At 44.0% G+C, this 15,031-nt stretch overlaps 2 protein-coding genes across 2 annotated transcripts in view; both read left to right on the top strand.

The window, feature by feature from the left end:
* The first annotated feature begins 31 nt into the window (after positions 1-31).
* On the top strand, positions 32-2,758 carry pcna (proliferating cell nuclear antigen). The gene is made up of 6 exons (XM_084468592.1): positions 32-429; positions 1,291-1,388; positions 1,488-1,555; positions 1,861-2,055; positions 2,158-2,281; positions 2,404-2,758. Exons 1-6 carry the CDS (start codon positions 209-211, stop codon positions 2,478-2,480), a joined length of 783 nt encoding a protein of 260 aa, XP_084324718.1. The 5' UTR covers positions 32-208; the 3' UTR covers positions 2,481-2,758.
* A 6,336-nt stretch (positions 2,759-9,094) lies between these two features.
* kcnip3b (Kv channel interacting protein 3b, calsenilin) overlaps positions 9,095-15,031 on the top strand; it is a gene marked incomplete at both ends in the record, with an annotated part of 30,556 nt that continues 24,619 nt past the window's right edge. Inside the window, 4 exons of the mRNA XM_084468181.1 lie at positions 9,095-9,100; positions 9,814-9,868; positions 10,122-10,140; positions 12,515-12,644. Of these exons, the coding sequence (XP_084324307.1) occupies positions 9,095-9,100; positions 9,814-9,868; positions 10,122-10,140; positions 12,515-12,644 (210 nt within the window). The remainder of the gene's footprint in view (positions 9,101-9,813; positions 9,869-10,121; positions 10,141-12,514; positions 12,645-15,031) is intronic.

Here is a 15,031-nt window from a genome sequence, read left to right as displayed (position 1 = left end):
AAACTTAACGCTGGCGCGCGCTTTCAGAGCATTCTTTATCCACTGCTGTGTGATGCTGTAGCGTTGGCTGACTTGCTGCACAAACAACGCATTATTACCGCCAAGGTTTGATCGACTGCCCTATTTCTTTGCCGGCTGTCTAAATTCGACGACTAACGTCGCAGCAAGTTTTGATTCTTCGACTCACGCCAACAAATACAACGTAAACATGTTCGAGGCACGCTTGGTCCAGGGCTCCATCCTGAAGAAAGTGTTGGAGGCTCTGAAAGATCTCATCACAGAAGCGTGTTGGGATGTCAGCTCGTTCGGTATTTCGCTGCAGAGTATGGACTCCTCTCACGTCTCCCTGGTCCAGCTCACACTCCGAAGCGATGGGTTCGACTCCTACCGCTGCGACAGAAACCTCGCCATGGGAGTTAACCTCAGCAGGTGAGAACTCATGACGCTATATCTGACAATGTCTGCAAGTGCGTCTTGAAGGATTGTATTTGTTCTTTAAACTGTCTCACTGTATATTATGTGTCTGTGGTGCTTGGTCTGCATCTAAGTAACGTTAGCACAGTGCCTTGGCTAATGCCTGCATAGCCTAGTTGGTAAAGACAAGTGTTGGATTTATACACACAAGCGCTATGTATAGATTCACCAGCCTTTAGAGCTCTATAAATGTGAGCTAAATGACCAAACTCTTGTATAATATGCAGGTGGTTCTTGTATAATATGCAGGGTGGATGCAGATGGCTAGTTCCTAAAGCTTACGTATGTCACAAAGAAGCCATCTTGCTTGGAGAGAGCTGCCCGGGCAAGCCTTTGTTTAATAGAGTGTAAACGGGAGTTCTCGCCCATGACATCAAAGATCGTTGTGTAATATTTATTTTGTTTTTCGAATAGCTGTATTGTCTTCCACACGATTTCTCAGGTTGAAACCACTCCATTGTTGTGGTGCGAGACATTAGGCGCGCTTCGAAGTCATTATTTACTACGTCATTCGAGCGCCAAAGTCCTGTGGTGGTTGGCGCGAAATATTGAACCCGGGAACTTCCCCTTCCGCTCAACTTGTATGACAGCGTTAGCCGCTGAACGCTTTGTCCATGTGGATCACTAGGCTCCAAGACTAAACGCACAAAATGAAACTTATTCCAATAATTTACCCCTTTTTTTCTATTGCTGTCGAGGTCTAGCCATGTGCTAAAAAGGACATCTTAATGTTACAAACCGAAAATTAAAATTTAAAAAAGAAGCATGCTGAACATATACTGCACTTTTCTGACAAATGTTTTGTTTTTCTCACAGTATGTCCAAGATCCTGAAGTGTGCTGGGAATGAAGATATCATCACCCTCAGGGCAGAAGACAATGCTGACACGCTCGTTCTTGTGTTTGAAACAATCAGTAAGTGTCGACACAAACACGTGCCTTTAGTGGTGTATTTACCTAGATGTCACTGGCCCCAAAATACATTTATTAAATGTTTCTTTGTGCCAATTTCAGACCAGGAGAAAGTCTCAGACTATGAGATGAAGCTCATGGACCTTGATGTGGAGCAACTGGGGATCCCAGTAAGTGTTTGCTACATTAAGCTATTTAATATACTGAAGATTCTGTTATGGAAAAATAAATTAATACTTTTTATGGTCCGTGAGATGCAGTTTCTCTGCAAACGTTATCGGATAAATCAATACAAACCTCAAATAGGGTCTTTTAACATTTGCGTTATCACTGATGATGGGGTGGGGGGGGGGGGGAGACACAAGCACTTATTTCAAGGTTTACTGGCATTTTCTAGAAGAAAAACACTACAAAGAAGCACCACTAGGTGGCACCCAAGCGCTTTGTCTAACCGTGTGTGTCTGCGCGCTTCCAGGAGCAGGAGTACAGCTGTGTGGTGAAGATGCCATCGGGGGAGTTTGCCCGTATCTGCCGGGACCTCTCCCAGATCGGAGACGCCGTCATGATCTCCTGCGCCAAGGACGGAGTCAAGTTCTCTGCCACCGGAGAGCTTGGCACCGGGAACGTCAAGCTGTCCCAGACCAGCAACGTTGACAAGGAAGACGAGGCTGTAAGTCCTAGCCCTCTCTGTTCACTGTGAAGCCCTGTGTGCTGGTTTTGGCGTCATAATCTCATGTCCTGTATTAATTTGCGTTTGTTTCCTGTGTTGCAGGTGACCATCGAGATGAATGAGCCGGTGCAGCTGATCTTTGCCCTGAACTACCTGAACTTCTTCACCAAAGCAACGCCGCTGTCCAAGACAGTCATTCTCAGCATGTCCGCAGATATCCCCCTCGGTCAGTGATGGTGTTCATGTTTGCCAATTTGATTGTTGTTTAATCGTCATTCTTTTTTACTTCACGCCTGGCATCGTCCCTCCATCTCGCACTATCCTAACTTTTCCTTTTTAAATTTCCAGTGGTCGAGTACAAAATCGCAGACATGGGTCACGTCAAATACTACCTGGCCCCCAAGATCGACGAGGAGGCCTCCTAAGCTCTCCTCCAGTGGGAGGGGGTGGTGTGTTCAATCGAGAACATGAGATCCAGAGAACATGATGGCACTTCCATCACCCTCTTCCCCCCCCCCCCCCACCCCCAGTTCTCCTTGGTTCGCTTAACTTTAATTTAGTGAAGCAAATCTCTCAGCAGCCCACCCATTCCTTGTAGATACGCGACTGTAAATACTTACTGTGGTCTCATGTCAGCCAACCCAGACTGTTCTTTTTGTATTTGTATTCAATGCCCAAATTATTAAAGTTGTTTTGAAAGTAATTGCATTTTCTCTCCTTTTATGTTTTGCAAAATGATTCATCATACAAATAGCTGATTCTTCACTACTAAGCTTTGGCTTAGTCAGTTTTGTGTGCTTCTTATTGAACCTATTGTGTGCAACATTAATATCTTGCTTGATTCCAAGGAAAGTGAATGAAACAGCACTTTCCTGAAGCTTTGCTCCCAAGTAAAACATGTGACCTATATGCAGGGACTAGCCTGCCTTTAGCCTCTTCACACATCTATATACCCCTCAAGGTTGGTAGACTTTCCGAATTCTTAATATATACTCAAAATAAATATTCGAAAAAATTATCCACTAACTGCCTGTGCCACAGTCTTAACTACTGTTGCTTGGGTGGCTAATGGGAGGGGTGTAGGAGTTAAGAATAAAGAGGTCTATGGGCTGGCCAGCATGTTTTTATTCTAATCTACACATCTAGTTACATTGACAACAGATATATCAAGGTTATTTTAAGCTACAAGCTAGTTGAAATGTTACATTGTTACTTTAAACTGCTTTGTGTAACCCTCAATCCACACAATCGTATCCTGTCTGCCCTACTTTATAACTGTTTAATACATCTTGGAGTGCTATTCATTTTAAGACTTGCACAGACACCGGCATCAGTTCAATGCATTCAGTGGAATTCATTAAAACTAGAGTATTCATGACTATTTATAACCAAGCTTATAAAGTCAGTAAAACCTGTGGGCATTCAATATGGGATTAACCACAACTCATCTGATTGGCACATATCTGCCTGTGGACTCATACATATCAGGTGAATGGCCAAGGACAAACATGCTGCACAAAATGTGCCTGTATTAGGTCTTCAGTTACTCTGCGCTTGTATTAAGTCCTTGCCGTGCCTGAATCCTGTCTGTATAGTTCAATATCTTATTTCCCTATGAATGGGTCATTTGGTTTGCAGCAGGGCCTCAAATGACTAAATAATGAATAGCCCACCTTAATACAGGACACAGCAATAATCATTGTGCAGTAATGAACATTTTGAAATCTTTTCCCTCTTTGTTCCTCTGAGCCAGCCACAAGGCCACTTCCCCTCATCCTTGTAAATTATCATTTAGATCTGGTTGATTTAGGCTGTGTGCATTAGAAGTAGTACATTAGCAGCCCAGTGGGGTAGACAGAAGCAGATTATAACCTCAGAGTAGATTGGTAGTGTAATCCCAGGGGGGATTTTTTTGGCGAAGGGGGTTAGGTCAATTGATCCTTGGGTCCTATACTCTGAGATGGACGGACAGAGGGCTCCATGAAGATAGAGCGAACAGATAAACGACAATATGAGAGCCAGGTGGAGAGAGAGAGAGAGAGATAAAAAGCGACAGAGGGAGGTATGAGAAAACGAGAGAAAGAGAGAGGGGTTGGCGGGGGGTGATTAGAAACATGAGAGAGAGAGAGACAGAGAGAGGGACAGGGTGGTAGGATTAGAGAAACGAGAGAGAGAGGCAGGGTGGTAGGATTAGAGAAACGAGAGAGAGAGGCAGGGAGGCCTGACATAATGATAGTAGAGGAAGTGGATGGGGAAAGGGACAGATAGGAAGATTGAGATTATTACATCCTGAAGGACAAAGATATTGAGATAAACCCACCGTCCAGGGCAAAGAGGACCGGGCCTGACTGCTAGAGGTCCCCTCATGTCACACGCACGCGCACACGCACACGCACACACACACACACACACACACACACACACACACACACACACCCATGATGCCACCAAATCAACTGGAAACTATAAGAACATGACTTCATACTGGCAAACAGAGGTTACTCTATTGGACAAACTTCTACGGATCAGCATTCATTGTTTCATTTACATTTACGTTTAGGGCATTTAACAGACGCTTTTATCCAAGCGACTTACAATAAGTACATTTATCAGAGGAAATTGTAACAACAATATATCGCTGTCTGTATAGTAAGAATGCTCATAGAACAAGTGCCAAGCTCTTACAATTGCTAGGTTAACCCGTTCCTCATATATAACAAAGATAGGATAAGAAGCTACACGATGCTAAGTACTATTTTTAAGTGCCAGGACGTACAACATAAAATAAGTGTGTATTTAGGACAAACCTCAAAGCATCACCATTCATCACTTCATTATGACGAACCTCTAAGCATCATTCCCTTTTTCACGATGAACCTCTTTGAATTAACATTCATCACTTCATTATTTCCAACCTATGAGCGTCAACATTCACCACTTCATTATGACAAACCTCTAAGCATCAACATTCATCCCTTCATTGTGACAAACCCTCTAAGCAGCAGCCCAGTTGTGTGGTAAAAGCAGATTGTAACCTCACAGTAGATTACTAGTGTAATCCCAGGCTGTTCCCCATCCTAACTCATCGACCGAAAGGACTGAACTCTAAGCAACACTGTGAGGCTGAGGAGATCACAGAGATCTGAGTATTTTTCCACAATTGCAATATATCTATGTTGCTCCACAGTGTAGCCTTGGGAGAATAGTGCAAGAAATGCTCATGGGACTGCTATTGGTTTTTCTGTAATGAGCCCCATATTTACTTGTCAGATTGTGTGTGTGTGTGTGTGTGTGTGTGTGTGTGTGTGTGTGTGTGTGTATGCACCTGAGTGTGTGTGTGTGTGTGTGTGTGTGTGTGTGTGTGTGTGTGTGCGTGTGTGAAGGACAGAGGCTTTGGACAGAGGGACCAATAAAGGAATAGAGGGTGTAGCAATTTAAGAGTTTAAGAACCTCTCAATTATTTATTAACTGCTGTCATCCAGGTTAAGATTAATTGCTTCTTAGCAGAACGCAAAGTGGGTGCAACTTGGGAGCAAGGTCAGTGCTTAGAGCGTACCATCAAGACCATAAAGTAAACTTATTATCCTTTGGATTAAGAGCAAGACCATAAAATAAACTTATTATCCTTTGGATTCAGAGCAAAACCATAATGTCAACTGTCCTTTAGATTTCCAGAAGCAAACTATTAATTTATATGGTAACAGATTGTAGCAGATATACTGTTTTAAACTTTTTGCTTTGAAAGTATAGTGTATAGCTATAAAAGCTTGGAAGTTGTTGCATGAAATTTACCCTTTTATTCATAGAAAATGTTAGAATCATTGAGGTAAACTATATTTGAACCGACCCAGAATGGAAGCTTTGTCGCTATTATGAACATTCGTCAGGCCACTAACTTTGAGACCAATATATTTCTGACATGGTTTACATCAACGCTTGATTTGTAGGTTTTCAGCAAATAGTACAGAAGTGGTTTGGAATTTATAATCCTAATCAACTAGGAGGGCTCTCTCTCTCTCTCTCTCTCTCTCTCTCTCTGTCTGTGTCTGGCCTTTAAATTGCTTTCTGGAGGCAGGGGACGGTGGCCAAGCAGATAAGGCCAATGTGATGAGACATTCTCTTTTGCTGTCTATCTTTGTCTTCTTCGTGAAGTAGGGAGGAAGGATGAGGGAGGGAGGGAGAGAGAGAGTGAGAAAGAGAGAAGAACAACTCCCCGCCAGCTCTTTCTTGTGGGTCTGTGGACCATAAAGAAATGGGAAACACTAAAAGGGCTCAGGGACATCTTCTGGTTGCATGTTGGGAAATGCCTCCCCCATTCTGCAGCCAACATGGAAACATTGAATCACTTTAGATGGAAGTTGACGCAGGGACAGTGAAGTTGACGTGACTATTTAGAGTTTGATCCATGTAAAGTTCGAAACAATAACGACCACGATATGACCTCGATACCGGCCACTTTACCTGCGTGGCCTCCATAAAACACATGATCAATGACACTGTCTGTTTCTGTATTTGTCGCTCGGCATCGTAAGATGTGTTTGCAACATGGCATCGGGGGGGGCAGCTGTTCCTGTGCTGGCAATGAACGTTCCCTCAACCGGTGAATCACACGGTGCACAGTTCAGGGGCGACAGTGTGGAGCTACCTCGTTCAATACCATTAAAAAAAGAGAATGTTGGCCTGTGGCTTGATTGCATGCAGCGTGAGTCAGTGTAAACACATGACATGGGTCTAACCTGTATGGAAGAGTACATTGTTAACGGGATTTTGTAAAAGCTGTGTTGTGTGCAGGGAGGGGGACGCGGTGACAGAATGTTTTATGTCATATAAAGATGGAACTGTGTGGAGACTGGCAGTGAGCTGAGAGTGCATTGCCGCTACTCTTTTTGTGTATAGATGTATTTTTTATGCATTCTCTTTTGTTTTGTTTATGCTATTCTTTTTTACATTCCTTCTACTGTCCTGTCATTTCTCAAACTCCACGTCTAGGAGAAATAAAGTAGTCTACCACCATCTTATTTGAGGCCTTTTGGAACCTTAAACCTCTGTCTTCCCTGGACTCGTAGTAAGATGACTTCATTGCTGTTACCCCGTCAGACTACACATGCTTACACTTTATGCGTCCTCTCCATCGCCACCTTCCGCACCTTCCTTTGCGTTGACTTCCATTTACTCAGCGATGGAGGGAGAGGAGAGGGACGGACGCAACGGCAGATGTATCCATTATAGCCTCTCAGATTTCATCTTCATCTGATCTTTCCTCCAAATGTTGTTTTTTTTTTCCCTGCGTACTTGTCCTGCTCTTCGCCTCTTTCCTTGTCACCCTCTGTCTAGGGATCCCTCCATCTGCTACTTAGCAACAGTTTCCAAGGCTACAAAGTTGCCCTCCGTCTGTCGCCCCCACCTCCACCACCATAAGTCGCCCGGCGCCCCTCTGTTCTTTTGTGTCCGCTGTCGATTGCATGGACGGTGAAGGAACACAAGGCAAAAGGCAGAACTATTGGTTTTCCATACTGCTGTGTGATTCCCAGAAGGAAATCACCTACGAGTGGAATGTTAAAGGTGTTGAATGAGTTGGACTTATACAACACCTTGTTGTTGCAATGTTCTTGTTGCTATATTAACACACACAGAGATGCCCTCTTAATGTCATTTTTATGTGACTAAAGTTGAAAGTGAATTGGCACACTGTGTTGTTATTAGGTAGGCGACATACAAACCAATTAGAGAGGCTGCAGATCGCAGCAATGTGTTTCTGAGCCGGCCAAGATAACGTCCACGGACACACATGGGAATAATAATACAGAAATAGCATAAGGCTGTTGGATGGAGTCACACATGGATGCAAATGTTGGAGCCGAAGAATCAATCTATTTCTATACATCTAAAAATAGACTTTTTCACCATAGAAACATGAGGGTGAATTTGAGTATGTTTGTGTGTGTGTGTGTGTGTGTGTGTGTATTTGTGTGTGTGTGTGTGTGTGTGTGTGTGATTGTGTTTGTTTGTTCACGTGTTTATGTGTGTATGTGTGTGTGTGTGTGTGTGTGTGTGTGTGTGTGTGTGTCTGTGTCTGTGTCTGTGTGTGTGTGCTCGCATCCTTGTGTGTGTTTCTCCTATGTGTGTGTGTGTGTGTGTGTTTACATGCTTGTGTACTGCTACGTGCTTGAATGCATTTAATAGGCGGGCATAATCACGTGTGTTGGTTCGCACACATGTGTCACGTACGGCTTATCTCCTGCATTGTTCCAGCTGCGAGGTGGTCTCTATAGGGGTCTCCAGTCGCTCAGGACGCCTGCAGGAGACACAGGGGTTTCCAAGCAACCCAAACCCCCCCCCCCTTCTTGTACACAGCACGTCAGTACAGCCAACGCAGGCCTAGCACATGTGTTGAGATGAGATGCCTATTAAAACACAATAGGAGGTGTGTGTGTGTGTGTGTGTGTGTGTGAGTCAGTGTGTTTGTTTGTGAGTGTGCATGTGTTTGTGTGTGTTTGTTTTAACCAATATTTAAATGTCACTTCTCCAGTTTATTAAATAACAATCACATCCTCACAGAATGGCATCAAAATCTAAAAAGCATTAAGTACAAACAAACTAACAAGTACAATCGTCGACTTTGCTGTCCTTATTGCTGGCGCTCAGAGCCCAACTCAGGCTATTGTTTGTCTATAAGTCATTTGAAAGTGACTCGCTGGTGGGTACATGTTCAGTGGATTATGCTTTTGCAGTTCTCAATTTCAATATGCGTTGCAGCGTTTAGGATTCAATTGTTGTTAAGCCTTTTGTAATAGGCACAAAATGCCTAACATTGGACCCACGCCAGCGCTAATTTGCTACAAATGAGACAGGTACATTGTGCGGCTCACACAATCCGCACTGCGTGCTCACCCCGGGCTTGTATATTATACAAACGAAAGTCAGCGTAAAGCACAACATACTCAGTACGTTTACATGCACAGTTTAATCCGATTAAAGCCATAGTTCGACTATGCTCCACAATTGGACAACTGCAATTGTGAGTATACATTGAGTATACATGGCGGTGAGTAAATTGATTCATTGGCCGAAGCGTGTCATTCCCCGGTACGATAGGTGGCGCTGTACCCATTTCAACTAGTGGTAATAGAGCCACTGGTTGACCTCTTTACGTCACCAGCAACAACAAACTCAGGCGCCTGCATTCGAGAAAGATGTTTTCAGTAGACAGCTGTTAGTTCACCTCGGGTCCATATAATTTCTCCGACACTCCATTGTTCCGACCTCTCGTCGTATGCCGACTCCAGCCGCCAATGTAGTTACCCCCTATAAGGAGTGTATCATCATCAACATGCATTCACTACACACTACGCTTCGATTTCACCCAAGGCTGAATTAAAAGTACATGTTTTTCTAAATGTTGCTCATGAACGAGGTTGAAAAGTAGTAACTATGTTCTTTATTCATTCATTGCCCCGCGGCCGAACTGACGGGGTATTCTCTGATATTATGAATCTTACAGACTGCGTCGGGTTCTCAGACTCTCTGGTAGCCTACTTCCACAACAAGTAAATAATCGTAGTGAGGTTTATCTCGCCCATGTTGAGAAAGAATTAGGGGAAAGGAACTTTGGCTTTGAGTCTCTGAAGTCCAGATTGAAATGCGACATGGAGGAGAAAGCAATGTTTTCAGTAGACAGCTGTCAGTTTACTTCGGGACCATATAATTTCTCTGACACTCCATTGTTCCGACCTCATATGCGGACTCCTCTGCCGGCAGAGCCAGCTCCTCCGGCTGGCGTCGGAATACGACCGAGAGGTCAGAACAATGGAGTGTCGGAGAAATTATATGAACCTAATGAACTGATCCGAATGTGGCACTAAAGCCACTTGTTTCTCAGGGGGAGGGCAGACTCACACGGGAACGGTAGAATATGACACATTTTGTTCTCATAACGACATCCGGAGAAACTCATGCAGTAGGCCTACAGGGTGTTTACAGATGATTTCAGTTCTGCTTGCTTGAAAAAAAAAAAAGTTAAAATATACACTTTGTTCCGCGTTACTTCCCCTGTGTCCCGCTGCCAGCGTCCTTGTTTGATGCCGTGTGAGGTCAGCTTTATTTAGAGGATGTGTGTGAATCCTGTGCTCTGTCACACCGGCTGATCTGCCAAACAACAGTGCATGGTTATTATTAGGACGCTGTCGATCAGAGGCTCACCACGTTATGGATATTCCAGTCCCCACATGACACATAAAACTGTGTGTGTGTGTGTGTGTGCGTGAGCGTGTGGTTGTGTGTGTGTGTGTTTGTGTGTTTGCATGCGTATGTGTGAGTGTGTGTGTGTGTGTATGTGTGAATGTGAGTGTGTGTGTGCGTGTATGCAGTGAATCTGAGATTATTGTGTTCCAGAGGAAAAAGTACTCTGATGTTTAAGTCCATCCGCACTTTCTTGCAGGGTTTGTTTTTGTTGTCGTTTGTTGGGTGTTGGGGGGAGCTGAGGTCAATCGACAATCTGCTCCCATTCTCCCAGATGAAGAAACGGAGGATGGAGAGCTCTGAGGGAACAGATCAATCGACAATATATGAGAGAGAGAGAGAGAGAGAGAGAGAGAGAGAGAGAGAGAGAGAGAGAGAGAGAATGGAGAGAGAGAGAGAGAGAGAGAGAGAGAGAGAGAGAGAATGAGAGAGAGAGAGAGAGAGAGAGAGAGAGAGAATGAGAGAGAATGAGAGAGAGAGAGAGAGAGAGAGAGAATGAGAGAGAATGAGAGAGAGAGAGAGAGAGAGAGAATGAGAGAGAATGAGAGAATGAGAGAGAGAGAGCGAGAGAGAGAGAGAGAGAATGAGAGAGACAGTGGGAAGGAGAATGAGAGAAAAATGATAGCGAGAGAAAAAGTGAGACAGAGAGAGTGGGTGGTAGGATGAGAGACCTGAGAGAGAGAGAGAGAGAGAGAGAGAGAGAGAGAGAGAGAGAGAGAGAGAGAGAGAGAGAGAGAGAGAGAGGGGGGGGGGGGAAGCGAGAGGCAGGGAGACAGACAGAGGGAGAGAGGGATGGAGAATGAGAGAATGAGTCTAAGATAAGGAGAGTAGAGGACGAGGATGGGGAAAGGGACAGATAGGGAGATTGGGAGTATTACATCCTGAAGGACAAAGACATTGCGATAAACCCACGTCCAGGGCAAAGAGAGCCAGGCCTGACTGCTAGAGGTCCCCTCATGTCTAAAACACACACACGCCACACACACACACACACACACACACACACACACACACACACACACACACACACCTATGAGACCACCAAATCAACTGGAAACTCATGATTTCATACAGGTAGCAGGAATGGTTGCCTAATGGGCAGATCTATAATCATTAACATTCATCACTTCTTTAAAACAAAGCATGAACATTCACAATTTTATTAAGTTGAACCTGTCAGCATCAACATTCACCACCTCATTATGAAGAAACTCAAAGCATCGACATTCATCCCTTCATCTCAAACCTCTGAGCATTAACATTTATGATTTAATTAAGACAAACTTCTCAGAATCAGCATTCACCACTTCATTGTCACAAACCTTTAACCATCAACATTCATCACTTCGTTTTGACAAACCTCTAAACATAAACATTTACCACTCAATTATGTTTAGTCTTTCAGAATCGACATTCATCACTTCAAAATGATGAACAAATCAACATCAAATTCACCACTTCATTGTGTGCTTCAGGTGAAGTTATCCCATTACGTAATCCTCCATCAATCAAAGCCAGGCAAAAAATTCAGACTCGTACTTCAGTTTTGTGCTGCCTGAAATAACTCCATAATCAAGGGCAACTCACTGGTACAGTGTTGAATATTTAAGCGGTGATGTGAATATGAAGTTCAGAGATCACAAAAAAGGTAGCAGGTGTAATGCGTTTAATTATGCAATCAACTGACCCGGGTTGATTGTAAAACTGACCTCACACACACACACACACACACACACTCCCTCTCTTTCTACCCTGTGCAGTCCTTCGTTGCTCCAATTGATTCAAGATCTGAGAAGAGGAGGAATTGCAGAGAGGCTTTTAATTGCATTCATTGCAATCACTCACACACATAACAACCTGCAGCCCCCCCCCCCCCCCCCCCACACACACACACACACTTAACTATGTGCGCACACACAAACACACATAAATGAACCCACACACACACACACACACATACACACCTATGCACACACACACACGCACACACATGCACACACATACACACGCACAGACACACACACACACACACACACACACACACACACACACACACACACACACACACACACACAAGACATTCGTTGATGGAAAAATGTCCATTTCAGTTGGCGTTGAGTGGTAGATATTCCTTGGTACACTAAAACAGCACCGGCTCCTCTCCCCCATCCTCTTGGATGAAGGTTGTATCCCCCTCCCTCCCCCCTCCTCCTTTCGGTAGGCGAACATTCCTTCGCATCTCAGCTGAGCGGGCTGAGCGTCTGAGAGCAGAGGACACAAGAGGAGGCGCTGCGGCTGCAATTCGGGCGACTTTTACCGACACCCGGCGCACAGAGAACCAAAACATGCAGGTAATATATCTGCTTTCTTTTAAATCGAGCCACGATCTGTTGACAGCCAACTGCTGTCTGATTTGAACTGTGATTCACGTCACTAGAATCCCGCTGTAGGCTACATTCTCAATTAATGTTTGAGTGTGGTCGGTCTTTGGTTGATTGGTGTTCGTGCATCTTTTATATTTGGGCGTCGTACAGCGACACCATCCTTTACACTTTTTTTAAAAGCTGAGTTTCGGAGTGAAGTTACATAATACTTCTGGTGGCAGATCCGCACGCCACAGCAGACTCAAGATCAGTTTCCTTCTATTGTCACTTTGCATCACTTCTCGCACTGACTCCTTTCTTCTTCTCTCGCTGAACGCGCTCGCGCACGTGTGTGTGTGCGTGCGTGTGTGTGTGTGTGTGTGTGTGTGTGTGTGTGTGTGTGTGTGTGTGTGTGTGTGTGCGCGCGCGCGCGCGTTTGTGTGCGTGTTTGTTGGCACAAGACAGACAGAAAACTCATGTCTCTATGGTGATTCACCCCGACTATAGTCTGCAAATAGTCTGGCGCGGGGACATCATTTAATGCGCACAGACTGTAAGTTATTAGCTGCTTTTGCACGGTTACAGAGGACTCAAAGGATCAATGTATAAGGAATCCCTGGTAGCCTACTTTGATTATAGCCCTCCGTTAGAAGCCTCCAGAAGCCTGGTCACTCTCACTCCCACCCACTGTGGGTTTTATTTCATGCTGAAGTAATGGGTTTGCTGCCAAAAAGAAAATCGCCGTTCAAGAACCATTACTTCTCTTAACGAGCTATGAATCACCCATTTAGCCGTCCCTTCCATGTAGACCATAATCTACCATCCAGTCATCCAGCCATTCTACATGGCCTATATCCATCACACCCTTTTAAAATAATCAGAATACTAGGTGCATCATTATTGCAGTACAAAGGAGAGGCGGGAGTTAGATAACATTGTGTTTATCTTATAAGTATGGCTTTGTAGGAAATCCAAGAGAACCGCTTTAGAATAAAAAAAGAGTGAACCTGTTATATAAAAGAAAGTTGTTGATATTGACTTTATGTTAATAATTTAAAACCCCTGAGCATTGTGTGAACTCATTGAATCCTTCCTTTCTGCTATCTGCTTTCTCTATATGTCATGTAAATGTAAAATAACGTCAAAAAACGAATGAATGAAGGCAGAAATTTACAAAGGGTGTAGTCGAGAGTGTCTGAATGAAAGCCATAAAACATGGGCATTTGTTGTTTTTGTCTTTTACAAATCCTCTGTAAATAACAACAACAATATAAAAACAATAACAGCCGTACTTGATTCAACATGTTATCACTATCAGGCATTTTAACCTCCCATCGGTAATTGTATTTCCCTGTGATTATATAACTGACACAACGCAACAACACTAACACAAGAATGCGAAAACCAATCAGATACAAGAAAACATCACATTTAGTTTGCTGAAGGCTTCTGTTTTGCCCTCAAAAGATCTTGAAATCAGTGTCAGATGCTCCTAAACATCTCTCCTTATGTCTACTCATGTCTACACTCCAGCCAACGTGACGCACCATTATCCCCCTAGCGGTACGGGAGGCTTGGTTATCAGACAGGTTGAGGTGAACGTTCACATGCATCGCTATGCACCAGTCTGTACACATCTACACATGAAACACGCTTGGGTGGAGACTGCAGCACGTGTGTGTGTGTCACAGATGGCCTCCACTGTTCGCACTAGGTCCGGTCAGTGGGTTGCAACGCGTCATGAGTGATGTGATGAACAGGGCTGGACGAACCTCTGACACACTTACATTAAATCAAGTCAACGAAAGATTCGTTTTTGCAGGTTTCATGCGATGATAATTCACAACAATATCACTGTGGTCTGTCACGAGTCACTACCCAGGGGAACGTCTGCTCACTGCGGGCTCATTTGTTTAGAAGGTCTGAATAACAGACTCCATTGAAAATGTCATCGTTCAGGAACCCCCGAAAAAAATCTAATTTGCAATTTCTCATATACAGTCAGGATTTTCTCTGTGCGAATGCAAAGTGAAGGGCACAAGCACTCATCGACACACTCACACACTCACAGGCAAACCCATTTGCACACACACACATCTGATATTCATGACGGCTAGAGAATGGGGTGAATCGATATGATTGGCTGTTAAGAATGCCGAACAATCAATAAACTATATTGTGACGTAACTGAAAAATCCATTTGGACATTTGGTGAGATAACTTAGAAATACAGAATACCTTGACAATGCCCTAGAGATACTTAATTGAATTTACACACACACGCACACACGCACGTGCACACACGCACACACACACACACACACACACACACACGCACACACACACACACACACACACGCACACACTAGAGCTGT

Source organism: Micromesistius poutassou (genome assembly GCF_964030765.1).
Source record: "Micromesistius poutassou genome assembly, chromosome: 5".
NCBI classification, from domain to species: Eukaryota; Metazoa; Chordata; class Actinopteri; order Gadiformes; family Gadidae; genus Micromesistius; species Micromesistius poutassou.
The sequence above is the reverse complement of the archived record's forward strand: the minus strand, read 5'-3'. Positions and strand labels throughout refer to the sequence as shown.